The sequence below is a fragment of the Magnolia sinica genome, chromosome 5 (genome assembly GCF_029962835.1).
Source record: "Magnolia sinica isolate HGM2019 chromosome 5, MsV1, whole genome shotgun sequence".
In the NCBI taxonomy this organism is placed as follows: Eukaryota; Viridiplantae; Streptophyta; class Magnoliopsida; order Magnoliales; family Magnoliaceae; genus Magnolia; species Magnolia sinica.
The window spans coordinates 10968352-10995288 of record NC_080577.1 but is presented as its reverse complement, the minus strand read 5'-3'; the positions used below and the strand labels follow the sequence as shown (position 1 = coordinate 10995288).

General features: G+C 41.2%; 1 protein-coding gene across 1 annotated transcript; it reads left to right on the top strand.

Moving 5' to 3' along the window:
• Window positions 1-23838: 23838 nt before the first annotated feature.
• LOC131245427 (G-type lectin S-receptor-like serine/threonine-protein kinase SD2-5) lies at window positions 23839-26700 on the top strand. Its single transcript, XM_058244881.1, has one exon. The coding sequence runs from the start codon at window positions 23887-23889 to the stop codon at window positions 26446-26448; it is 2562 nt and encodes an 853-aa protein (XP_058100864.1). The 5' UTR covers window positions 23839-23886; the 3' UTR covers window positions 26449-26700.
• Window positions 26701-26937: the final 237 nt, after the last annotated feature.

Genomic DNA, 26937 nt, shown 5'->3' with positions numbered 1-26937 from the left:
GTATGATATGCTGATTTAGCTTAATCCCGTTCATGTTTAAATGCACTAAGACAAACAACATTAAATCATTATTTTCTATGTTGCATAAGTGATGTGTCGGAACTCGGGTGTTGAGCTTCTGCTCGACCCCCGATTTTCGGGGCGTTACAAGTTGGTATCAGAGCATGATTCGGATTAAACTAGACCTGAGTTATGGTCGCACGACGCACATTGACGTACTTTGACTTAGGAGGGAGCGATAAGACATAGAAATGATCCTATAATCCCAAGTTTCGCCCGATGGTGATCATATGACTGTTGAAGCGAAACTGACCGTAGAAATGTGACCCGTACGCACTTGTGATCATGCGTGGTGATCCAAATCCTTTTCCCAGATCGTCAATCGACAGGTTTAGACGAGGATTCAGCCTATTCCACACTCAAACAACCCGAAAAGCGCGAATATATGCGAAATCGGACTCGAAAAGCATCAAACGGACTCGAGGGCCTAAACGGTGCAAATCGGGGGGATCCAAAGTGGACCCCGCATACATACGGCACCTCGGGGTGGGGATGCCATCGCCCGATTGTCCAGTGGTTGGCGATGGCATCGCCGGATCGGCGAGGCCTCGCCCTCGCTTGGTCCAGGCCTGTCGGGCTGGCGTTGGGCCGACCCCCCAATAGTGTGGGGCCCATGAAAATGTGTGGGGACCCCTATATCACCCCCCATTTGCTTCCTTTTCCTCTATTACACACCTCCAAGCTTTTCAATCTCTCAAAAACTCCATTTTCTCTCTCAAATCTCCCCTCCATTCTCATATTTTCTCTTTTTTCTTCATTACATACATCCCTCCACCATCTTCATCAAAATCCATCTTCTATCTTCCTCATTTCCTCCCCTTTTTGTACACAAAATCATATTTGTGTCTCATACATCTTCAAATCCACCAACCCATTCCACCTCCCAAGTTTCCTTCATCTTCATGGCTCTTTTTGAGCTTGTGGCAACAATATTTTTGCTCTCCACACTTCTCTCTCATGGGGAAGAAGAGGACTTCCACGGATGAAGCCGGGCCTAACCGCCTTACTTGTTTGAGGAAGCAGAGGGGCGCCGGGGCCAGCACAAGCGTCGACCGAGAGATCAGGACGAAGCGGGATCTCGATCCCCAGTTTCCTCTCGAGAGAGCTCTACTGGCGAACATGGCATATGAAAGATTTCAAGGCCATAGGGTTCTTTTTGAAGCGCACGTGGATGAGAAGCTGTTTGGGCTTTATCCGGCAATGGATCACCTGTTAGACACCGGATGGGGTCCCATATTTGAGGGCAAGTCATGTGCGAATGAGAGCACTGTTCACGCCTTCTACGCCCATATGCGAGAGCCATCGCTGGAGCCTCTACAGTTCAAAATTCTAGTGAGAAGGCGGGAAGCCACAGTTGACGTTGGTTGGATAGCCCGAGTCATGGGGATGCCACTTGGTGAGGTTCACGCTAGTGAGAAGAGCCTCAAGAGTGAGCGTGAAAGGGATCGTCGCACGCAGTTTCTTTGTGGCCGACTGGTCCACTGGAATCGAGGCAACTGCCTCTTAGTGACCAAGATGACTCACGACTTCCGCCTGCTCCACCACATCTTCACCCATAATGTGTATCCCAGATGGAGCAATTACAACGAGTGCACGCGTCTGATGGTAGACTTTCTGTACCGAGCTGGGTAGGGAAACAAGCTGTGCCTGCTCCACATATGTACTAATATAGATAGTTTAGACTGTGCGCTCTCAGAGGACAAGCATTTCTCTCCCATTCGGCCAACTTATATGCAAGCTTAATCGTGAATTCGGCTACAGGCTTGGCACAGAAATTCTTGCGCCGATCCATTTCATTAACGGCACTACTCTCAACAACATGAATATTGGGCCACGACAACGTCAAGCCTGACTTGATGAGAGTGAGGATGAGACGAAAAGTGAAGAAGAAGAGAGTAATGAAGAAGGCGGAGATGAGATAGAGGAAGAAAATGGAGAAGAGGAAAGGCAGGAAGAGGAAGAAGAGGAGGCCCAAGACACTGATGAGGGCTCTCCTCCTGCTACACATGAGCGCGACAGTGATCGGGCTACTATAGAAGCCCGCTTGGTGCAGCTTGAGGAGGGCCAGGTCGCCCTGTGACAGGAGGTCAGTGAGACCCGGGCCTTCATGAAATAAAAATTCAAAAAGGTGTCTCGCAGCTTGAAGGCTATCCTGTGTTGTCTGCAAGATAAGGGTGCCCCTCCGCCATGACCAGATTCAGACGACTAGTCCTACATACAGTCACCTTTTAACTTGCTTTGTTGCTTATTTTCTTGTTTCTGTGTATAGCCTTGACAGGGTTAATTAGTAATATCGTAGTTTGGAATCCTTGCTTAGATTAGTTCACCTACATTTTCTGTCATGATCCATGTAATGCTACATCTCATGTAGTGTGATAATTTTGGTTAAATGAAATGTATGTGGCTTCTTTTGTTATGAAATGTGTAAGCTTGAGAAGTTGAGTGTGGTATGCTAAATCTTACATGGGTTGCACCTTATGCTGCATATAGGGAATGCCACCTAAGGCCATGCGGAGTATGACACGTCTCATACTTGGTGACTCGATTGACAAGGCACCTCCTCTAAGCGATAGCCATACGGACCCCGGTTTGGGCCCAATCCATGAGACTATACCGAATTCTTAGCTGGCCACTGACCCCACTAATGGGCCGACACCTGTTGCGGCACCTGTTGCACCACCTGTGGCACCACCGGTTCTTGAGCAGAACCACGCGTCTACCTCGACGTTGCACATGCCTCAGTCGGCTCCTCCTCCTGATAGGTTGGAGCAGATGATTCTCTTGATACAGCAGCAGCAGTTTTTGGCCACCATTGTGGGGGCCATTACTCAGAACATACACACGGTCCCGCTTGCACCGCTAGTGTAGCTTGCTGAAAATATGAGTGTCAGCGGTTTATTCAAGCAATTTCAGTGCTTCCGACCTCCTACTTTTGCCGGTACTCACAGACCCGAGGAGGCCGAGTATTGGCTTGACCGCATCTCTAAGATGCTGAAGCCACTGCACTGTACTGAGGCAGAGCAGGTGGAGCTGGTCACCTATATATTTGAGAAGGAGGCCAGTCTTTGGTGGGACAACGTTCTTCGGACTATTGTTGTTGGCTACGTATGGATGTGGGAGGCGTTTGAGACACGCTTCCATGATAAGTATTATCCCCTTACGTATCGTCATGAGGAGAGTGAATTTCTTTGCCTCCGTCAGGGAGGGATGACCATGGTAGAGTATGAGAACAGGTTCACGGAGCTAGCTAGGTATGCTCCCCTGATTTTAGCAGACCAGCCGATGTGGATGCGACGGTTTTTTGAGGGTTTGCGACTCGAGATACGCTCGAAGATGTGTTGCGCTAGCATATCCAACTATGCTGAGCTAGTGGGCATGTCTCTGCGAGCTGAGCAGGATGGGGACATGCTATCCCATACACGTGTGCCTATGGTTCCTAGGCCTTGACTGAATTTGCCGAGCAGGCCGTTCCTCGGCATGGGGCCCCGTGCATACTTGCCTCCCAGGCTTGCGGCTCCACTGACTCAGCTGAGGCGAGCGGACTTGTGGTGCACCTACTGCAAGAGGTCTGGCCACGTTGATACGTATTGTTTCACCAAGATGAGGGACAACAGCTTCTCGCCGCCTCAGACGATCGACCGCCAGCTTCCTCATGCTATTACAACCCCACCTCTATGATAAGCACCAGCACATCCATCGTTTTGGCCGCCTGCACCTCAATTTAGGCCACCTCAACGACCTATGGTACCGTAGCCCAACCATTCTCAGCAGGCACGAGTACATGCTCTTGCAGCTGAAGCGTCTGATTCATCAGCTACGGTGCCTTTAACTTTCGAGGTCACTGCTCACATCTAAGGTACCTCCGTATTTCTGTTGGTGGACACCGGGTCCACTATTTCGATGATATCATGTTCTGCAGTCAAACACTTAGGGCTAAATACGACTCCAATGGTTAGGGTGAGAGTTATTGCAGCACCAGGAACTTTTACAGATGCCACCAAGTTGTGTGAGGGTTGCTTGATAGATTTAGGGAGCAGGACGATATGCATTGACCTGATTGCTACCACGATATACCATTTCGATGTCATCCTTGGTATGGATTGACTTACTGAAATGAGGGCCGAGATCGACTGCGAGACCCGACTGGTGATGGCGCACGGGCCTAAAAACACGACCTTTACTTTCCCCGTTCAGGTCAGTTATCCCTTCCGGGTTCTTTGTTATACTGCCCTATTGAAGGATCATAGTGGTCCGACACCTGAAAACACACCGATCGTTCGAGATTTTGAGGATGTGTTCAAAAAGATACCTGAATTGTCTCCTCAGCGCGAGATCGATTTTACCATTGATATAGTGCCTATTGCGACACCCATTTCATTACCAACTTATCGCATGCCTCCGTGTAAGATGGAGGAACTAAGGAAATAGATCAATGATCTGTTGGATGCTGGCTTCATACGACCGATTGTATCTTCTTGGGGAGCACCCGTGTTGTTTGTGAAGAAGAAAGATGGATCACTGTGATTGTGTATTGATTATCGTAGATTGAACTAAGTGACGGTGAAGAACAAGTACCCTTTACCTAGGATAGATGATCTATTTGATTAGTTGAAGGGGGTGCAATATTTCACGAAGATCGACTTACAGTCAGGGTATCATCAGTTGCGCGTTAGGGATGTGGACGTGTAGAAAACAGCTTTCAGGAGCAGTTTTGGGCATTACGAGTTCCTTGTGGTGTCGTTTGGACTCACAAATGCACGGGCCATGTTCATGGAACTAATGAACCGGGTGTTTCGGCCGTATCTGTTCTGATTCATCATTGTGTTTATAGATGACATCCTGATATACTCTAAGAGTCAAGAAAATCACAAGGAGCACATCCGAGCAGTCTTTGATACTCTTAGGAAGAACCAGTTGTTCACTCAATACAAGAAGTGCAACTTCTGGAAGGAAGAAGTGAAGTTCCTGGGACATGTGTTGTCCAAGGAAGGCATAGCTATGGACCTTGCTAAAGTAGCCACAGTTCAGGACTGGGAGCAACCTGATTTAGTTATAGAAGTGAGGAGTTTTCTTGGCCTGGCAGGCTACTACCGTCGATTTATTAGGGATTTTTCTAAGATAGCCAGACCGTTGTCTCAGCTAACTCGAAAGGATTTCAAGTTTGCCTGGAATGAGAAGGCAGAAGCAGCTTTTGAGGAACTGAAGGACAAGTTGATGTCCACCCCTGTGCTAGTATTGCTAAAGCAAGGGGTCAAGTATACGATATACATCGACGCCTCTTGTGTAGGTTTGGGTTGTGTTCTGATGCAGAAGGACATGGTTATTGCCTATGCATCACGATAGTTGAGGAAACACGAGGAGAACTACCCTACGCACGACTTGGAGTTGGCAGCCGTCATCTTTGCATTAAAGCTCTGGAGATATTACCTCTATGGGGAGGAGTTCGAGCTCTTTTACGACCACAAGAGCCTCAGGTACATATTCATGTAGAGGGACCTGAATATGAGGCAGCAGCGATGGATGGAAACCTTAAAGGACTTCAAGTTCGAGGTCTCTTACCATCCTGGCAAGGCTAACCTTGTGGCAGACGCGTTGAGCCTAAATAAGACAATAACATTTACGGCTCCACTGATGATAACAAAATGGGATATGGTAGAGTTTATGCGAGACTTTGAGCAGAAACTTACTGTAGAGAAGCCGTTCGAGAGCATCGCACATTCGGGTTCAGCCACTTATCGATGACCGAATCATTATGGCTTAGGAGGAAGATGAAGGGTTGATAGAGTTGAGAAAACGGGTTAGTGACGATGAAGATTCGGAATGGAGAGTTGGTACGGATGAGGGTTTACGTTATCGTGGCCGCCTGTGCGTCCCAAACCTTCATGACCTGAGAAAGGAAGTTCTTGAAGCTGCACACAATTCAAGGATGGCAATGCATCCTGGTAGTACAAAGATGTACCGAGACATGAAGCGCTCGTTCTGGTGGGACAACATAAAGGCCCACATAGCAGATTATGTGTCCTATTGTCTCACGTGCCAGCAGGTCAAGGCAGAGCATCGCCGACCTCCTGAACTGCTTCAGCCCATGCCCATAGCTGAATGGAAATGGGATTTCATCTCTATGAATTTTATCTCAGGGCTGCCGAAGACAAGGAAGGGGCATGATTTCATATGGGTGATTGTGGACCGATTGACGAAATTGGCTTATTATTTCCTCCCTATCAGAGTTTTGAACTCAGCAGATGATTTGGCCAAGCTGTACATCAATGAGGTAATATGTCTACATGGGGTTCTTATGGAGATCGTGTCGGACCAAGACAAGCGATTCACATCTATCTTCTGCACTCGTATCCAGGAAGCAATAGGTGTGAAACTGAAGTTCAGTACCGCGTTCCACCCACAGACTGACGGGCAGACGGAACGGGTAAATCAGGTGTTGGAAGATATGCTGCGAGCTTGTGTGCTTGATTTCAAGGACAGTTGGGATGACTGTCTTCCTTATGCAGAGTTCGTTTATAACAACAGTTTTCAGGCGAGTATTGGCATGGCTCCCTATGAGGCCTTATATGGGCGCCCCTATCGAGTACCACATTGCTGTGCAGAGGTTGGCGAGAAGAGCTTGATTAACCCAGATTTAGTACAGGCAACTTCAGAGAAGAGCGACATTATTAGGCGTCGACTTCTGGCAGCACAGAGTAGACAGAAGAGCTACGTCAATACGAGGCGGCGACAGTTAGAGTTCGAGGTTGGGGACCATGTATTTCTGAAGGTTTCCCCAATGAAGGGAGTCCTCTGGTTTATAAAGAAAGGAAAACTCACGCCGAGATTCATTGGCTCATTCCAAATACTAGACCGAGTGGGTGTGGTAGCCTACCGCCTTACTTTGCTCACACCGCTCGTAAGGGTGCACAACGTATTTCATGTGTCGATGTTGAAGAAATATGTTCTTGATCCTTCTCACATTATCAAGTGGGAGCAGGTGCAGTTGAGTGAGGACTCTACTTATGTACTACAACCGACGCGTATCCTAGATATGAAGGAACAGGTATTGCGCAGTAAAGTGATTCCACTTGTAAAGGTTTTGTGGACACACCACACAGAGGAAGAGGCTACTTGAGAAACAGAAGCCGAGGTTCGCAAGAACTGCCCTCAGATTCTCGAGGAGTACGACAATGTATTAATTTCGAGGATAAAATTTTTCTTTAAAGGGTGTAGATTGTAACGTCTCGAAAAAATCCGTACAAAGGCCTGAGTACCACCTCTAGCAAAAATCACTAAAGACCAAATCCTTTAGAAATTAAATGAAAATTAAATAAGTACTAAACTGAATTGGGTAGCAGATTAGCTTGATCTGTTTTTTATACGATCTATAAGACCCAAAACTAGTAGAATCGCTAACGCTATATTACCCAAATACTTAGGATCAGTATCTAAACCCAGTTGCTCTTAGGAGCATCTTGAAACGCCGGACCTGGACCGCGTGTCGAAAGTCTGATTCCCGCGAAACTATACGATTTTGACCGCCTTACTGGGCTTGACAACCATCTCGGAAATCAAGTCCTAATAGTATTAAAAAACGCACAACTTGAGCCCGGAGTGAAGTGTGTAAGAAATGTGAATATCTTTAGAAAATGAACGCAAACTTAAGCGAATTGGGCTGTTCACTTACAGGCTAAATCTAAGGTTTAAGACCGTCAGATTTTGACCCAATTACACCCTTAAATCAAGGAAAATTTCCAACACATGTCAGTGCACTTGTGGCCCTGATCGAGTACCCGTGACCGTTGAACTGAAACTGGTACTTCGCAGTCGATCCGTAAATTCGATTGGACCGAAAACTTAACCTGACCTAGAGCCAATGTCAGGGAATTTTCTCTGGACCGTATGTAGAAAATAAGCCTCCACATGAGCTTCGTTGGACCGAAACAGCCGCTCTTTGGTTATAACCTAAGTATACCATGGCCCTGGGGCCATTGATGTCACATCCGGGCCTATTTAAAGCCCTAAACTCACCCCTCTCTCATTCCATATGAATTTCAAACCCTAGGAGAGAGAAGAGAGGGAAAAGAAAAGGAAAAAGTGAGGAGGAGTGGGAGAGAGTGTGAGTTAGTTGTTGGGATTCTTCCCTGCCGCTCCACTTACTGAAGCGCCGCTTCCATATCGCTACACCGGCGATTTTGATTCCGTTTTTAGGTAAGAAATCCTAACCCTAATCTGTTTTAGGGATTCAAATAGAGTAAGTGATGAAATAGCTAACCTATTTCATGCAATAGGTGGTCGTTATGCCGTAGACAAAGACATTGTTTTCGAATTGAGTTCGATACGAGTCTACCGGCGAAAGGTGTGGACTATAAACGTTTAGGTTATGGTTTTTAAGGCTTTCAATGTTAGTTAATGATTTATGACTGACTTGATTGCTATCATATATGCCTAAATCCAATGTTTTCCGTATATTACATATATACGTAAACTAGGTTGATTTAAATGCATTCTATGTGTTTATTGAAATGTTTGAATGATTATGGAGTTATGATTTGTGCTTGTTATGATTGATGTTTGGGAATACATGATTGTTGGTCTTGTGGCAACTCCTGTGTAGAAGGATTTGCTATAATATGTGTTTTAACTAATTTGTTACATGTATGTAATATGTGTAGTCTAAGTGTTTGATAAAATGCCTGAATGAGTGCATGCTTATTATAATGCATTTAATGAGAGTGTTGAGATAGGATTCTCGATCCCCTTATCTATAGTTACAGATTCCTTGATGTAACCTATCTTATCACCACGTGATTTACGGATGAAATGCCTATGTATGATAACATGTATAGTATGTGTTTATTGAAATGCTCAAATAAGGTTTATATTTACATTTGGTTGTCACTTGCTGTCTTTCGTTATCACGTACGAATGCTATTATTTAGAATGCGATTGAGGCTACGATGTAATCCAGGTAGTCGGAAATGGTTTACGATCAGTGGCTAAATTGTTTTTAGCCACGACGGATACGTTCGAGGAATTCGAGTCGTACGGTAATTGTCGACGGTGGTTAGGCCACAAGGAGTGTGTATGCACTCCATGTCGATTAGATTAGTGTGCGCTTGTACCAATCGAGCTTGTCAAGTAACCCGATTGGCCTAAATGTGTGTTTATCATATATGACAACTACTTGAATCTAAGGTACCACTTACTAATGAAAATGCATTTAACCTTGATACCGCGATTCGCTAAGACTCATGAGCCGAGCATGGTAGTATGGGACACCGTGGTCGAGCTGTCGGCCTACGCTGGGATGACGAGCCTCCCCGTAGTGTCAAGTGAGCAACCCAAACTCGTGAGCTGAATACGGTGGTATGAGACACTATATTCGAGCTGTTGGCCTACGTTAAGGTGACGAGCCTTTCTCATAGTGACCTCGAGTATACTCTAGGACTACGTTAAGGTGACGAGCATTTCTGTAGTGACCTCGAGTATAAACCAGGCCTATGCTAAGGTGACGAGCCTTTCCGTAGCGACCTGGAACTATCTATCGTTTATGACTAACTAGGATTGACAACCCTAGATGGATCATTGTTTGGGTAAGTGATAAAAAAAGGGAGGTACCTTAGCTTCCCGAATATGCTGTTTGAATAAACTTAATTAAGAATTTGGTTAATACGATCATGCATCCGTATTGCACGGTGCTTTGGCGAGGAAGCGCACATGTTCGGAGTGGTGCATGCCGCGATCGTGAGATGATGTCACTAAGGGAGTGTAAGCAAGGGGAATACATTATTATCGCATACCATTTCTGTATTAACAAGAGTACTTAGGCTATGATTGTTGTACTGCTTTATCATTACTGCTTGATTGAGTTGATAACATGTTAACCTTTGCCTTATAGCTCCACTAAGTTGATCACTCACTCTCACTCTGGGACGATGTTTTAAAACACCAACCAGACCCTGTTGTAGTTGCAGATGATGACGAGACTTTCGTGATGGAGCCTGACTTCTATGATGACGAGGAGGAGTTCTCCTATATACAGCTATCAAGCGGGTCTATGTAGACCATATTCTGATTAACGGGGTTCTAGGAATGCTGACTAGATGCCAATACACTTTATCATTTTGTATTTTGGGGACACACATGTATATTCATTTTGGATATTTTCGGAATTGTACATGTATGTATTTAACCTAGTAACATGTTCACACTCTAGAGGCCTACAATAGTTTATATGTTTTATATATCTATCACAATCTTCCACTTGCTTAAACTTAATCGTCTCTGGAGTATGATATGCTGATTTAGCTTAATCTTGTTCATGTTTAAATGCACTAACACGGACAACATTAAATCATCATTTTCTATGTTGCATAAGTGATGTGTCGGAACTCGGGTGTTGAGCTTCTGCTCGACCCCCGATTTTCGGGGCGTTACAGGTTAGAATATATCTAAGTTAGAGTAATTGAAACTATGAATTAATAAGAAAAGATGCTTACTCTCATATATTCTAGAATCATATATGCCAATTGGAATTTACCTATGTAAATGCGTGCAAACAAGTGCCACACACACACCATGCCGAGTCTTAGTTCAACATTGGTCAGATGTTCAGGTCAATATCTCAACATAGTGTTATAATTCAATTGTGCCACTTTCGTTATTTACTTTATTGCATTATATTATTATAATTTAATTGAACATCCAAATATGACCCTTTATTCACCAAGTGATATGACCCTACATTTAATTAAAATTTGTCACTTGAATCTATTTAGGTAGCTGCTACTTTTTCTTTAGGACTTAAGAATTTTTATTTTTATTTTCTTTTCAATTATTTCTTTTAAGAGATTTAAATGAATGGATATTGAAAATTAGATATATAAAAATAAGCTATAATCTTTGCCAAAATAAACAACTCTGTTACATTCTCAACCGAAACCATATTATAGTATCACATAAGCATATCATATCCTCAAGCGCAACCTCATCACGTAGTCCATCAATCGTATCACATTCTCAAGTGGAACAATCACATCACACTGTCACACAATCATATCACATCCTCAAGTGCAACAGCATTACATAGTCCATCAACTACTTTACATTCTCAAGTGTAACCTCATTGCACCATCACACTACCATATCACATCCTCAAGTGCAACATCACCACGTAGTCCATCAACCGTATCACATTCTCAAGTGGAATCACATTACACTGTCACACAACCATATTATATCCTCAAATGCAGTATCATCACATAGTTCATTAACCGTATCACATTCTTAAGTGGATATACCTCATCACACTATCACACAACTATATCATATCCTCAAGTGTAACCTCATCACATAATTCATAAACCGTATTACATTTTTAAGTGGATATACTCACACTATCATACAACCATATCATATCCTTAAGTATAACCTCATCACATAATCCATCAACCATATTATATTCTCAAATGTAACCACATCACACTATCACCCAACCATATTATATCCTCAAGTGTAACCTCTTCATATAGTTCATCAACCGTATCACATTCTCAAGTAGAGCCATATCACTCTCAAATAACCATATCATAAATCCTTAAGTATAATCTCATCACATAGTCCATCAATCGTATCATATTCTCAAGTGGAATCACTTCACAATGTTATACAATCATATCATATCCTCAAGTTTAACATCATCATATAGTCCTTCAACCATATGACATTATTCAATTTGGAACCACTTCACACTGCCACACAACCATATCATATCATAAAGTGCAACCTAATCACATAGTTCATCAACCGTATCATATTCTCAAGTATAACCACATCATACTATTACACAACCATATTATATCCTCAAGTGCAACCTCATCACATAGTCCATCAACCGTATCACATTTTCAAGTGGAACCACTTCACACTATCACACACAACCATATCATATCCTCAAGTGCAATCTAATCACATAGTTCATCAACTGTATCATATTCTCAAGTGTAACCTCATCGTACTATCACACTACTATATCACATCTTCAAGTACAACCTCATCACGTAGTCCATCAACCATATCACATTCTTAAGCACAACTACTTCGTCCTATCATACAACCAATCATATCCTCAAGTGTAACTTTATCATATGGTCCATTAGTTGTATCATATTCTCAAGTGTAACCTCATCACACCGTCACACTCATATCATATTCTCAAATGTAATCTCATCACAAAGTCTATCAATTGTTTCACATTCTCAAGTGTAACCTCATCACATTACACGCTACCATATCACATGCTCAAGTACAATCTCATCACATAGCAATACAGGAAAAATGACCTTCACTAAATGCACCAATCAGCCCGCCATACCATCTGCTCCACCAATCCTTGCACTGAATGCACCAAAGCACCCAAAGCTCAAACAGACCATGAAGCAGAGGACCACTCTCAGAAGACTCTACTCAAATGAGATATCTGCCTTGTAGAGCCCTGAATAGCAGAAGAGATGGAACTAGTTTTTTCAAAAATAAACAGAAACTGAGATGACACCCTAGCGAAGGACCCGCCATCCTCACATCCTAAACCAATGCCCGAAGGCTATGCACCACGGGTGCCCAAACCTCGACTAACCAAAACCTGCATTAAATTGAAAAGCTATTACAATTTATCAGCCCAATTGAAGTGCAGTTATCAGTTCATTAAACTGCTTTTGGAATGTCATCATTGATTTATCAAGAAACTCCATTAAGTATTTGAGGGTTACTTGCTCATTACGATATAAGAAACTCCACAGCTAGATTATTTCCTCTTGATTGAAACTATCAGGTTCCGCTGCACATCCAAATGCAGATATAATCAATTGCCAGATAAGAAAAGCAAGTACCCACAAATAAAAGTAAAGAACAATCAATATTCCATAACGAGTTCTTCTTGTTGTAATACAAAAAAGCCTTGCATTTATTCCATCGTGGTAATAATCTTCTTTATATTCTAAGAACAGTACACAAGCTACAAATAAAAAGAACACTTGATTTCATCAAAAACCCCACTTTTGCCAGTCTTTCTTACATAACTTGAACGTAGATAATCCATTTGAACAGGAAATAATAAAACATCTCAATTGCTAGCTGCAAATACATATATATGTGTATCGTTGGCTTACATGGGACTAGTAGTCTTTCTTACATAACTTGAACGTAGATAATCCATTTGAACAGGAAATAATAAAACATCTCAATTGCTAGCTGCAAATACATATATATGTGTATCGTTGGCTTACATGGGACTAGTAAAAAAAATGCCCAATAAAAGAGCCACGGAGCATCACGTGGGCGACAGGCCTAATAAAAACCATGCCTAAAACCGTTTCCCAGACTGACAAAATTCTCCAAAGAAAAAGGAGTGGAGAAATATGAATCCATGTGCTGAGTAGAAGAGGAAGAAGAAGACTCATGATGAAAATCATCATTGGGGCAAATCAGGAGAGAATGGGATTCAACCTACTAATGGGGAAAGATATTGGAAGTCACAGGGTGGAAAATAAAATGGTACTGCCTCATCATCCTCAAGAGAAGGGACAACAGATGAGAGTGCATCATAATTGGGAAGACCACTCTTATAACTGGGAAGACCACTCTCATAATTGGGAAGACTAGCAGTGGACGATAAGCTAGAAATGTCATTGATGTAGCTGTTTTGGGTAGAAGTCATAGAATTCAAAGGATTATGAGGGTATTCTCTTGGGAAAAGGGAATGAATGTCTGAGAGCTGAAAAAAGCATGATTGAGGGTTGAAAGATTGAGGGTAGTGCAGATGTATATTTTGTGGATCTGAAGACGGCAATGAGCTGCATAGGGTCTTATCTATTAAGTTAAGATTTTCTTGGAGACTTTGCAGAGGTAAACCATCAGCACTAAGATTTTTGAGCTCCAATAGTTTGTTCTGCAACTCAAGTTCCAAATTCTTCTTCCTCTGAATCTTCAATTTCTTCTTTACCTCATCTATTCTGTCTCATGACATCTGTGAGATCGATCTTCCGCTTGCTTTTGTCTTCTGTCTTCAGTTCCCTATATCGCTTAAGCACGAAAAGGGTGTTGGGCGTGCTTGACCAAACATCGCACTTGCTTGTTTCCAAAGAGAGATAGATTACACAGGCTTCGACCCCCACATAAGATTGATAGCTCATCAGCCTTTTTCATCAGGGTTTGCTTCTTCTTCTCTATAACAGACATCATTCTTGACTTGCTTTCAGGTCTCCCTCTTTTTTCCTTTGGAGCCATCTCTGCAACATATTCGTAAGCTTACGGTAGGACAACCAGTGCCAATAAACATGGTCAGACATGCTTGATATCGGGTACATCGTCACTATGAGGTCTCAAGTCACACTGATTTGACCGCAAGATCTGATTCATCCAGCAGATAACTTCTAACCTATTAAGTGTGTGTGAAATCCAACCCTTCCAATGAGGATTAACTAATGCAGAAGTCAGCCCTATCTACTCATCAGGAGGACCAGACCATGAAAACAATGTGTAGCCATTGACAAATAATAAATTACAATTGTGGTCCACTAAATGAAGTATGTGCAGATTTTTACACAAGGTGGTCCAAATGATGGGGTCAAACCATTGGATTGGTTGGATGTCACACATACAAGAATGCTTTGAACTTCTCCACCAGGTGGACCATAACTCAAAGGCCAACTGGTTGGACTTGAGACCTCCATCATTATTGATATAAAAAAGGAAATCTCATGTGCATGCATGTGTACAGTTTGCTGATCTGTCCAGTTGGTACAGCTGCTACCCATGATTCGTTGACCCGGACCATTGATCAGATAGCTCTTACCATGGGTGTGAAATGCCTACAAATATATTGGATTGAAAGGTCATAGTCATCCAATCAGTAGCCTATTTATCCACACCGTTGTTGTACTTTATCCTAATCCTCCATTTGTACGATCCCATTAATTGAAGGGTTAGGATCTTCCAATCAGAGATGTTTGGGTCATCCCCCATCCATGCTAGTGCCAATCACATCAGTTGTCAGGATCAATCAACCATGAGCCCTGGGGCGGTTCCATAAATGATAAGTATCACAAATGCATCATACCCAGCAATCCCCCTGAAGGAAAATGAGAGAGAATGAATGCTCTTTTCTTAATAAATGCAATACCTATTTATAGAATAATATACATTTGTATCCAACAACCACATGAATCCCATACAACATTGCCAAGGAGACAACAATTGGAATGAAAGAGCAATAAACCACATGATAGAGACCATGTATTGGATCCTTTGCTTAAACATTGTGGATGCTTTTGAAAAATTTCAAATTCCACTCGACAAGTGAATGTAGTTAAAATAAAAAGATTTAAAAAAAAAAAAGAAAGAAAAAGGAAAGAAAGAAAGAGTGCATGTAGTTTTGTAAAATTAGTTCCTTCGTTTGTTGTTTGATCAGACTAATTTCATCATGTAATTATCATAGTCTACACGCTATTGACAAGCTGACATCTTGTGTCCTTATCAAGCTGGTTTGCATAAAACGTGTTGTGCTATAGCTTATCCGCTAGATAATTGATACATGCAAAAGCAACCACCAACTTGTCTTTGTTTCATTCGAGGGAAATATTACCGATCAGACACCTTTTCCAGATTATGTAGAAGAATGTTAGGAACAATTCTCTCTTCGTGTAATATTCAGAGCTCTACATTTAGAAGATTTTCAAGACAAAGTAGAGATTGAGATGTTGTTTTCATATTCAATGGAAGGCACAGATGCTATATTCTTCACAAGTAGCAACTTTGAGTACTGGTAAAAAAATCTGTGGTAATAGTTAATGGTTATAAAATGGATCAAGAATGAGTAGGTATTAATATTTATATTCTTCCAGTAATTCTCTTTTCTAGCACTGTAGGCCAGGATAGCAAAATGATCCTAATTTTCAGAAATTAAAATGTACATATAAGATAGAACATTTTCAGAATACTTGCTGAATATTCGGGAAGAAAAAAAGGACAAAAAGAACCATGTTACTTTACATGTATGCACATGGTGTGAGTTAATGCAAGACTCTTCCCTCTTCATGTGGATACCCTTTTGTCCAACACATCCCAATGCATTGAAGAAGACGCAGTCCTCATGTGCATCAGTTTACCGCATTGACAAGTGTCTGTTCTCAACTATGTTATCCAAGAATGACTTGGGTACAACAGTACACTTAAAATAAAATGTCAGTCATAGACATGGCACCCATTTGGACATCTTGGAGTTTTCATGTGACATAGGTTCTCAAATACTTAAAATGTGAAAGCCAAGTAGCAGCATGCTTAGCATGTAATTTGCTTTATGTGTGCATGCACATGTGTGAGTGGTTTGGGATTGCTACATGTGCATGTGCAGTTCTTATTTTCTACAAAAGATATGGAGTTTCATTCCTTGTTCAATAGAAACAATAGCTATTAGTTTCAACTTTCAACAAGCATAATATCTAGTATACTTGTTTGATTACATACTAAGGACACACAAAAGAGGCTACGTGCACAGCTAGACATTCAACGAGGCAGTATGAGGAATGCCTATTGAAAACTGCACTTCGACGAAGACAAGTTTTCTTTATTATATATTCCAAACATCTAGGAATGAAGGTACCCAATTAGTAGTTAAGACGATACAAAGAGAAGATGGGCCCTAATATCTAATGGCTGCCACCAACAATAGGTTGCCACAACCGATCAGAACAAAATGAGTTTGCCATAGGTTAAATAGTTTACATTTTTAAACTAAAACCTCAAAAAGTTGCACGCTAGGTATGGGTCACCGATGATTACATGTTAGTAAAAAGTAAACACATTGATTGGTCTATAGAGAGTTCTGAATTTTGTAGGAAAAGAAACCGATCCAACTAAGAACTCAATGGATAATTATATTGTACGCGCAACTATGGAGCTTCTTTGTTGACTGTAAAAAAAAAAAAAAAACACTATTAGAGTTTCTTTTATAAGTTGTATTGTTAGCAGTGTTGTAGTAAGATCACTTTTATGGTTTTGCAATAAGAGGCATTATCTTTATTTTCCATGACTGAGTGGGCCCCATACCTCGGGATGGTTGAGGGACTTCTTTGGTAGATCAATGGCCATGAGGCCCCCTCTTAATCCTGACTATTTGTGGTGGAGACCCCGGTAATCCCCACAATAGTTCGTTAATAAAGATATTTAAAACATGAACAGCGTCTCTTTGGAGCCAATGAAGATCCGACCATTAGGATGGTGGATCAGAGTCTATAAAGGGGGATTAGTAACACTGTAACACCATTGCAAGACATGCAAGAAAATTATAAGAAAAACCCAAAATTTTCTTGCACTCAAGAAGAGCATATCTGCATTGCGATTCCCAATCTCCCAACAGTCCACCCCTCTTGATTTTGGAAATGATTGACGGCCTTCTCTGAGTTTTTTTTTTTTTTTTTTTTTTTTCACGTGTCTAGTCCTCTCACACATATGCTCAAAGCGGACTTACATGAAGTGGGGTAGAGAAAATCATGCACATTCATTGTGAACACAAATGCCATTAAATCATTTGTAGTTTTCTCCCCTATTTGTACGAGCAGTCTCTTTCATTTGATCGAGTCGGCCTCACACCATATCATACCATTTCATTCCTGTTAATAAAATAGGTTAGGGAAGTCGTTTGCTCCCTATATATTCTCTACCAACAGCATCATAGAAGGATGTAATCACACGTCCTACTAGGTTTAAGGTCCTGTGATGAAGAGATAAGAATGAGAGGTCAAGTTCGAGCTTGTAAGAAATTTAAACCTATCTTATTGAATTCCGCATTTTTCGATCAAATTGAGGAAGTTTTCATTTAGTAGAAGACATTCATGAATAGACGAAAAATGGTCGCTATGAAATACATTTAATACGAACGAAGGTCATAATTATTTTGACAATGTTGTATACAGAGGTTGAAATTAGAACTTGATTAGGGAAGGATATGTAAACAATCAAATCTCACTATCATAATCAACGGCTGACGTCTGAAACATCAACATCCATATACAATGTGCAATTTTCACAAACACCCATGACGCGGGGTGGGGAGAAAAAGGAAGCGTAACGGCTGTTATGGTTTATAACGGCCAGTGCCTCTGTAGCAGCGATTTTCAGAAGGGGAAAAAACTGAAGAAAAAATTGAAAAAAAAAAAATTTACCTTCTTCTCTGCAAGTACGTCTCTCTCTCTCTCTCTCTCTCTCTCTCTCTCTCTCCCTCTCTATCTCGTTCTGCTTCTTGGGGCCCTCTACTAGTGCGTCTCTCTCTCTCTCCCTCTCTCTCTTGCTTTTCTCTCTCCCTCTCTCTATAGCATTCGAGAAAGCAACGTTACTCTTGCAATTTCGAAAACAGCAATGTTACTTTTTTGAGTCCGGATCCTCTGTTATAGCCGACGGAGGCTTTCTATTCTTCTGTTATTTTTTTATTTTTTATTTTTTTTTTTTTTCTTTTGTTAAAATTTTCAGAACTTTTTTTCTTTATTTATTTTTTAAAATAAAAGATGACGTGGACCATTGGGAAAGCCACAAGCAGAGGATCCCTGTTAGGCTATAACAGGGGATTTAGATTCGAGCCGCCAACATGGCCGTGGATTGGGTACTGACGGGCGCGGATTGGGTACTCACAAGGTCAGTAGCCAAAAGGACTACTGAAGTGACGTCACCAAGCTCTGTAAACCCGACCATGTATCCATGCCATCCAACCATTTGTAGAGATAATTTTATAGCATTAAAAAGTGAATGAGATAGACCTAAATTTCAAGAGGATCCATGGTAGTAAACTGTGGGAGCAGTCACACCCACCGTTGAAATACTCATAAGGCCCACCATGATGTATTTTGAGATCTAACCTATTTATAAGTTGACATAGAGATAGACAAAGTGAAAACAAAAATATCAACTTGATCGGAAACTACTATAGTCCCTAAGAAGTTTTGAATGGGGACAATGGGTCCACTTGAACTTTAGATCTATCTCATTCACTTTGTGATGCCATGAAATAATCTCTACAAGTGGTTGGATGATATGGATACAACACATGCATCATGGTGGGATCCACAAAGCCTGGTGACGTCACTTTAGCAGCGATGTGGCTACTAACCTCGTCAATATCCAATCCGCGCCCGATACTGACAAGTTTTGCCATTGAAGTGAAGTCACCAGGTTTGCATCCCACCATGACGTATTTGTTATTTCTACACTATTCATCCATTTGAAGAGATTATTTTAAAGAATAAACCACATAATGAATAGATCAACAGCTCAAGTAAACCCCGTCTAAAGAAAAAAATATATCTAAAAAATAAATAAATCAAGTGGGGATTGAATGCCTGCCATTAAAAATTTCTTTGAAGCCCCAAAAGTTTTCGATCAAGTTGACATTTGTGATTTCCCTTCATCAATGTCTGGGTTAACTTATGAACGGGTTAGATCTCAAATAAACATCATGATGGGCCTTAAGAAGGTTTCAACTGTGCGTGTCACGGTCCCTACTGTTTCCTGTGGTGGGTGCACTTGAGTTATAAATCTGCCTCATTCTTTCACTCATATCCTAAAATGATCTATCCAAATAGACGAACGGTATTGATACAACACCTACATTATGGTTGGGCCAACATAACTGGTGACGTCACTTCAATAGCTAAACTGATGCCTAACCCGTCAGTAGCTAATCCGCGCCCGTCCTCGTCTGTGTTGAAAAATTCAGTGCCGCCGCTGTTCATTGGCCTACGTCATTGCCCATAACCTATGGGCCGGATTTCCCTCTCGAAATGGATAGATTGCGTGCTGCACAGGACTTTTAAGGAGCCGGCCTTCTTGAAGCGCCACACTTATTTATATTTTAGATCCACATTAATGTTTAAAGATTATTTTATAGCACTAGCCCAAAAATAATACATACCACAAGCTCAAGTGGACTACATCACATAAAGCAGCAGGTATTGAATGACTACAGTTGAAATCCTACTGCAAGATTTATTTTCCATCTAACCTCGGTCACACTGACATAGATAAAGGGAAACACAAATATCAGTTTTTGATCATTGCCTTATGCGGCCTCATGAAGTTTTCAATGGTAGGCGTCTAATTCCACTGTTTCTATAGTGGGGCCCGCTTAAGCCGTGGATCTATTTTGTTTACCTCTCATTCAATAAAATAGTAAGAAAAACGGATAGACACCGTGGATCTGATACATCCATCGTTATGAGGCCCAGGTATGTTCTACATGCCAACACTTCAGATTTCTTCTCTCGACCTTAGACGTCCCACATGAGCGGATTGGCTGAAACCTAGGCCTTACTCAAAATAATTTGGTCTTTACCGTGGTGCCCCATCTTGATATATGTATTTTGTATCCACTACATCCATCCATTTTTGTAAATCATTTTAGGGAATTATCCAAAATATAAAGCATATTCTATTATTAGTATGAACATATCATAGGGAACAGTAGTGATGGACCATTAGTGGGCCACAATAGTTTTGTAACAAGCTGTCATTGTTTTTTCCCTTCATCTAAGCTCATGTGAATTTATCAATAGATTTGATGGCAAATAAAAACTACACGAACGTTAAGGTATGCCCTAAGAAGTTTTAAATGGTGAAGGGTCCCTCACCACTGCTGTCCAAAGTATGGTATAACTAATTATTGGATCATCTTTTAAGTTTTGAAATCATTTTCTAAAACTAAAATGAATCATGATCTTAAAAAATGGATGGAGGGAGTGTATACAGAATACACACAATAAGGTGAGCCCCATGGTATGGTATGCACTGTCTGCACCGTCACGTCCCACCTAATCCGCTCTCTTCACCGCAAACAATGGAATTTCTTTACGGTTAAATTTATATACTCACGGTGTTATATTTTTTAGATCCACATCCTTCATCCATTTTTTCATATCATTCCAGGGTATTAGCCAAAAACAATGCCTACCCAAATCTAAAGTGGACCATACCTCTTAAAATAGTAAGAATTGATGTTACATTTGAAAACTTCTTGAGGCCAAAGAATGCTGTGATGAAGCTGATATTGGTGTTTTAACTTAAGGTACTAGTTATCTTATGAACAGGTTAAATGGAAAATAATCCTTGTTGTTGGCCTAGGAAAGTTTAATCGGTAGTCTGGTCAATTTCCATTGTTTTCTCTGTGGTGTGATCCACTTTAGCTTTAGTTTTGGGCTCATGCTCTAAAATTATGTGGGAAAGTAAAAAATTGATGGATGGTATAGATTTAACAAAAAAATTATGGTGGGACTCAAAACAGTTTCACACGTTAAAAATTGTACGGTGTAATTAGCAATTGATTTGGGAGAAAGAAATCCGGCCTATTTTGTTAGCTGATTCAACGGAAATGACTTATACCAGTAAGTGGCCACGGCAGTGAAATTTCGTCTGCCTTCGACCGACGATCCGCGTCTAAAATGGAAAGTCACCTCCTGTCAAAACACGGCCAGGCGTGAAATTTGACTGCCACGGTACCGTCCCTTGTTTCGAGAGCAGATTCGGCAGACCCGGATCCGCCGAGGAGGGTGGGACCTAACTGTGGGCCCGATTGTGATGTATTTGACTACGCCGATGTGGGCCCGATTGTGATGTATTTGACTACGCCGATATGTATTGAAAGCCCTTTTAGGGTATGATCCAAAAAATGAAGCAGATCCAAATCTTAGTGGTGATTGACTATTGAAACTTTCTTGTGAGCCACAAAAGCTTTGGATCAAAATAATATTTGTGTGTTCTCTTCGCCTGGGTGTTTGTGACTTTCAACTGGTTGGATGGAAAATAAATAATCCAGTGGAATCCATAAAGCTTTTAATGGTGATGATTCAATCACTGACTGTTTCCTGTGGTGTGGTCCTCCTACTATTTGAGTCAGCTTCATTTTTGGCATCATGTCTTAAAATGAGCTGTAAAAATGATTGGATGGTGTAGATTTATGGAACATACATCATTGTGAGCCGCACGAACAGAGGTCCCACCCACTTTGGTGGATCTTTCTGGCCTAATCCCCTCCCGTTTCATGCAAGTGGATTGCATCCTTGCCCCCGCCCGGACGGAAATGGTCCACACAACGGCTGTATGGGACCACCATGATGTATGGATTTTATCTACGCATTTCATCCCTTTTTATGATCCCAAAACTGAGTAGATCCAAAGCTCAAGTGGACTACACCATAGAAAGCAGCGGTGATATTGACATCCACCATTGAAACTTCTATAAGATTCACTGTGATGTTTATTTGCAATCTAACTTTTTCATAAAGATGAATGGAAAACACAAATTTCATCTCGGTACAAAACTTCTGTAGCCTTGGGACGTATCAACATTGTATGGCTCACTTGAGCCTTGTATCTGCCTCATTTTTAGTATCATACTAGGGGTGGCTCTTCTTAATTATGAAGGTTTTATATCATAGCAAAATTAAAATTAACAAGAAAAAAAAAAGGCTAAAATTTTTTAAATAAAATTTATTGGAAGGCTTACAAAATAGGAACTTTTAAAAATTAGTTTACAATTTTGAAATTGAAAATAAAAAACAAATCCTATAAACTATCACTATCAATAATAACAATCTAACTCTATCATCTCTTTTCAAATATTAGTATCATTCCCAATAAATTCTTCTCCTAAAACCTAAGACCACAACTACCTACTTTATTGCTAATTAAGTTTTCAAAAAATTAAATTCTAATGTCATTTTTCTAAATTAAATTCTAACTACATTTTTCTAACGGTACAGTGGCACACTAATGTCTAATCAGATTATTAGTAGTGAATTGTTCTTTTTGCTAAATACCAAAACAATCACACAACACAACAGACTTTTTTTTTGCAAAAAGAAGTTTTTCAAAACTAAAAATTATAAAAAATTATTTACGAATAATTATGTCTCAAGATAGATTAAGCGGTTTAACAATTTTATCTATCGAAACTGATTTATTGGATAAACTTAAATACAAAAGTTTAATTAGTAATTTTGCATCTTTTAAGCAAATTTATGATTTAATTTTAAATTTATTAAAATTTTTTTAAATTTTTTAAACTAAAAAACCTCATTTTTATGACTTGCCTAAAGCGCCCCGAAATGTTGAGCCTCCCCTTTGTCATACCCTACAATGATACGGAAAAATGAAAAAATGGATGAACAATGCATACAATCCAATGCACGACGGAAGTTCCCGTAGAGCCGTGTACCGATTGCATCCAGCGGGAGCAGGAATCCGCTTCCTTGTTTTAGACCCGGTCTTTGAATATCAATATCATATCCATTACCAAAACGCGTTGAAGTTTCAAATGACAGTCTGTGCACATGCTGATGGTTCATACACGGATTCAGAAAGTGTACACGCTGTAAATTTATACACATGAGAACCAAATAACCAATATTAATTGGTCATAGCACCCCAAAATCAGATTGATTTGAAGATCGACCTATGGTTAATGGGGGCAGTTCCATGTTGATTTTGGACAGTTTACTGTTTTCATTTTAGCCATCCTTGTCCAAAAGTCGCCCATCAAAGTCATCGGCTCAGTGTAACTTTCAGTTTAAGATCCATCTAAGTGGGTCCCGTAATTTGGACGGTTCAGTTCGAACCGCATGTGTGCAGCGTGAACACCAATTTCTGAGCACATGCGTATGGGGCAATCTGCCAGAGTATCAAAGTTTACTGTCTGCACACCAACGTTGACCTTGCACGCGTTTACATGAGTCAGATAAGATGACGTTTTAAATTTCTGTTGATAAGAAAACCTCTCCCTCTCTCTCTCTCCCTCTCTCAAAGATGCAACCTTGGAAATGGGTAACTGGCCTTCTCCTTCTAATCTCCTTTTCTTACTCTCTTCATGCTCAGCCTTATGATTATCCTACTGCAAATCTCTCTACTCTGTGGATAAACGACCCCTCTATCATTACCCATAACGTGTCCTTTCTCGATGGATCTTCCGTGAGATCCATCCTTCTTAGAGGAAGCTTAGGTCCTCGTTTCGCTTGTGGTTTCTTCTGCAATAGAACCAACGGTGCTTGTGATTCATTCCTTTTTGCCATCTTTATAGTCCAAACCAACAGTGTTTCTTACATTACGAGCCCGGCGATTGGATTCCCTCAGGTAGTCTGGTCTGCAAACAGAAACAACCCCGTTAGAGAGAATGCAACTCTGGAGCTGACCCAAGAAGGTGATCTAGTCCTGCGTGATGTAGATGGTGCCATGGTCTGGTCTACTAACACATCTGGTAAATCTGTCGTGGGCATGAATATCTCAGAAACAGGTAATCTGGTGCTCTTCAACAGAAATAACAGTATTGTTTGGCAGTCTTTTGATTACCCGACGGACTCGTTGGTTCTTGGTCAGAATTTGATGGAGGGGCAAAGGCTAACAGCTAGTGTTTCGGTATTGAATTCTACTCAAAGCCTGTTATCTCTTTCTGTTATTGCCAATGGATTGTCAGCTTTTGTTGCATCTGATCCTCCACAAATCTATTACAAGCGCACGAGTAGTCGCACTAAAAATAGCACCGAACCGAGCTACATGAGATTCATGAATGGAAGCTTCGCCTTTTTCACATCATCATCCGAGCCAAGCCTTCAAGATTTTGATTTCACGGTGCCTCTGGCATCATCTGTTCAGTACATGAAGTTGGAGTCTGATGGGCATCTGAGAGTATATGAATGGGGAGCAGGATGGAAGGTAGTAGCTGATCTGATCACTGGCTCTATATTAGGTGTTTGTGGTTATCCCACCATTTGTGGTGATTATGGGATTTGCTCAAATGGGCAATGCAGTTGTCCTAGAGGAATTGCTGGGGACTATTTTACACAATTGAATGCGAGGCAACCCAATCTCGGATGTTCTGCGATCACCCCATTGTCTTGCCAAACTCCTCAATATCACCATCTTCTAGATCTTGCAGATATCTCTTATTTCAATTACGCTGATGATGATGCTGCAGTTCTTAAAGGAACAGATGCAGAGAGCTGCAGGGATGCCTGCATGAAGAACTGTTCTTGCAAAGCTGCTCTGTTTCAATACGGTGGAAATAGTTCTTATGGGGACTGCTTCTTACCATCCCGGCTGTTTTCATTGATAAACAACCAGCAGGAAGTAACCCATTATAATTCTTCTGCATTTATCAAAGTGCAGATTCCGCCGATAGCTCCGAGCCCTAATCCTTCAAATGGAGCAAATGCTCCTCTGTCTTTCGGAAAGAAAAAAATCCGGACGGCAGTAATATTGGGCTCCAGCCTTGCAGCTGTGTTTGGTGCGTTTCTTCTAATTTGCATTTGTATCATGGTTTTGAGAAGGAAAAATGGTGAAAGGGAAGAGGAAGAGGAAGAGGATTTTTTTGATCAAGTTCCAGGAATGCCCATGAGATTCTCATATGAAAATCTGAAAGCTGCCACTGGCAATTTTTTCAACAAGCTTGGAGAAGGAGGATTTGGGTCTGTCTTTGAAGGAACTCTAGATGATGGTACTAGAGTTGCGGTGAAGCGCTTGGATGGCATAGGTCAAGGGAAGAGAGAATTTCTTGCAGAGGTTGAAACCATTGGTAGCATTCACCATGTCAACATGGCGAGACTGATTGGCTTCTGTGCTGAGAAATCCTACAGGCTTTTGGTTTATGAGTATATGTGCAATGGGTCCTTGGATAAATGGATTTTCTTCCGTAAATACCAAAAGCCTGCTCTTGATTGGCAAACAAAAAGGAAAATTATAATTGATGTAGCCAAGGGACTCGCATATCTCCATGAAGAATGCCGACAGAGGATTGCACATTTAGACATTAAACCCCATAACATTCTCCTAGATGAAAACTTCAATGCGAAGATTTCTGATTTTGGGTTGTCTAAGCTGATTGATAGAGACCAGAGCCATGTAATAACACGAATGAGAGGGACTCCAGGGTACTTGGCTCCTGAATGGTTGAGCTCAAAGATCACAGAGAAAGTTGATGTCTATAGCTTTGGAGTTGTGGTTCTAGAGATAGTGTGCGGGCGGAAGAACTTTGATGAATCTCAATCTGAAGAAAGCATTCATCTACTCAGTCTGCTGAAAAGCAAAGCAGAGGAGGATCGGCTGTTGGATGTAATCGACAAGCAGGACAAGGATATGCAATCTCATGGAGAAGAAACCATGAAGATGATAAAGCTTGCAGTGTGGTGTTTACAGGGTGATTTCACAAGAAGGCCCTCCATGTCAATGGTGGTGAAGGTTTTAGAAGGCGTGATGGATGTGGAACCTGGCCTCGACTATAATTTCTTAACTTCAACACGAACAGCAGCTCACAAGGAAGTTGATTTGGGTGTTTCAGCTCCCCCCTTGGCATCAGTTCTATCTGGACCCAGATGAAATGTGAGTTCAGTAGATATGTAACAAGGATTTTCCATGATTGAGTTCTGTTTGATGTCATGTAAAGCAAGTGTCTTGAGTTTGTAATGTTTCCACCAAAATGGAATGAATAATTCTCAAAGGGCCGGGCATGTTATTTGAAATGTTTCATAGATGTCGTTCAAGCTGTTCTAGTGCTTCATCTTGTTGTGACGAAACACAAGCAAGCATGAATGTAATCACACCCTTTAATACATATACTACATTTATAGATATGTCTATAGTTATCGTTTATGCACAAATGAAATCATTAGCATACGCACATGCGTCTGTTGGTTCAGAAGTCCCATTGAACAATTTCCTACATCATACCTTACTAAAATGCAATCCTGCTATCATTGAGGTGAGATGTCACCTGATATTCTTAGATGCAATATCCAATTCTATGCATGGTTTACTGCCAAAATCTAAATCCAATTTTGACACAGTGAGGGATGTGACGAGGTCGAT

What these genes read in the sequence shown, in the direction of transcription:
- LOC131245427 (XM_058244881.1), top strand. Translation starts at nt 23,887, where the DNA reads ATGCAACCTTGGAAATGGGTAACTGGCCTTCTCCTTCTAATCTCCTTT.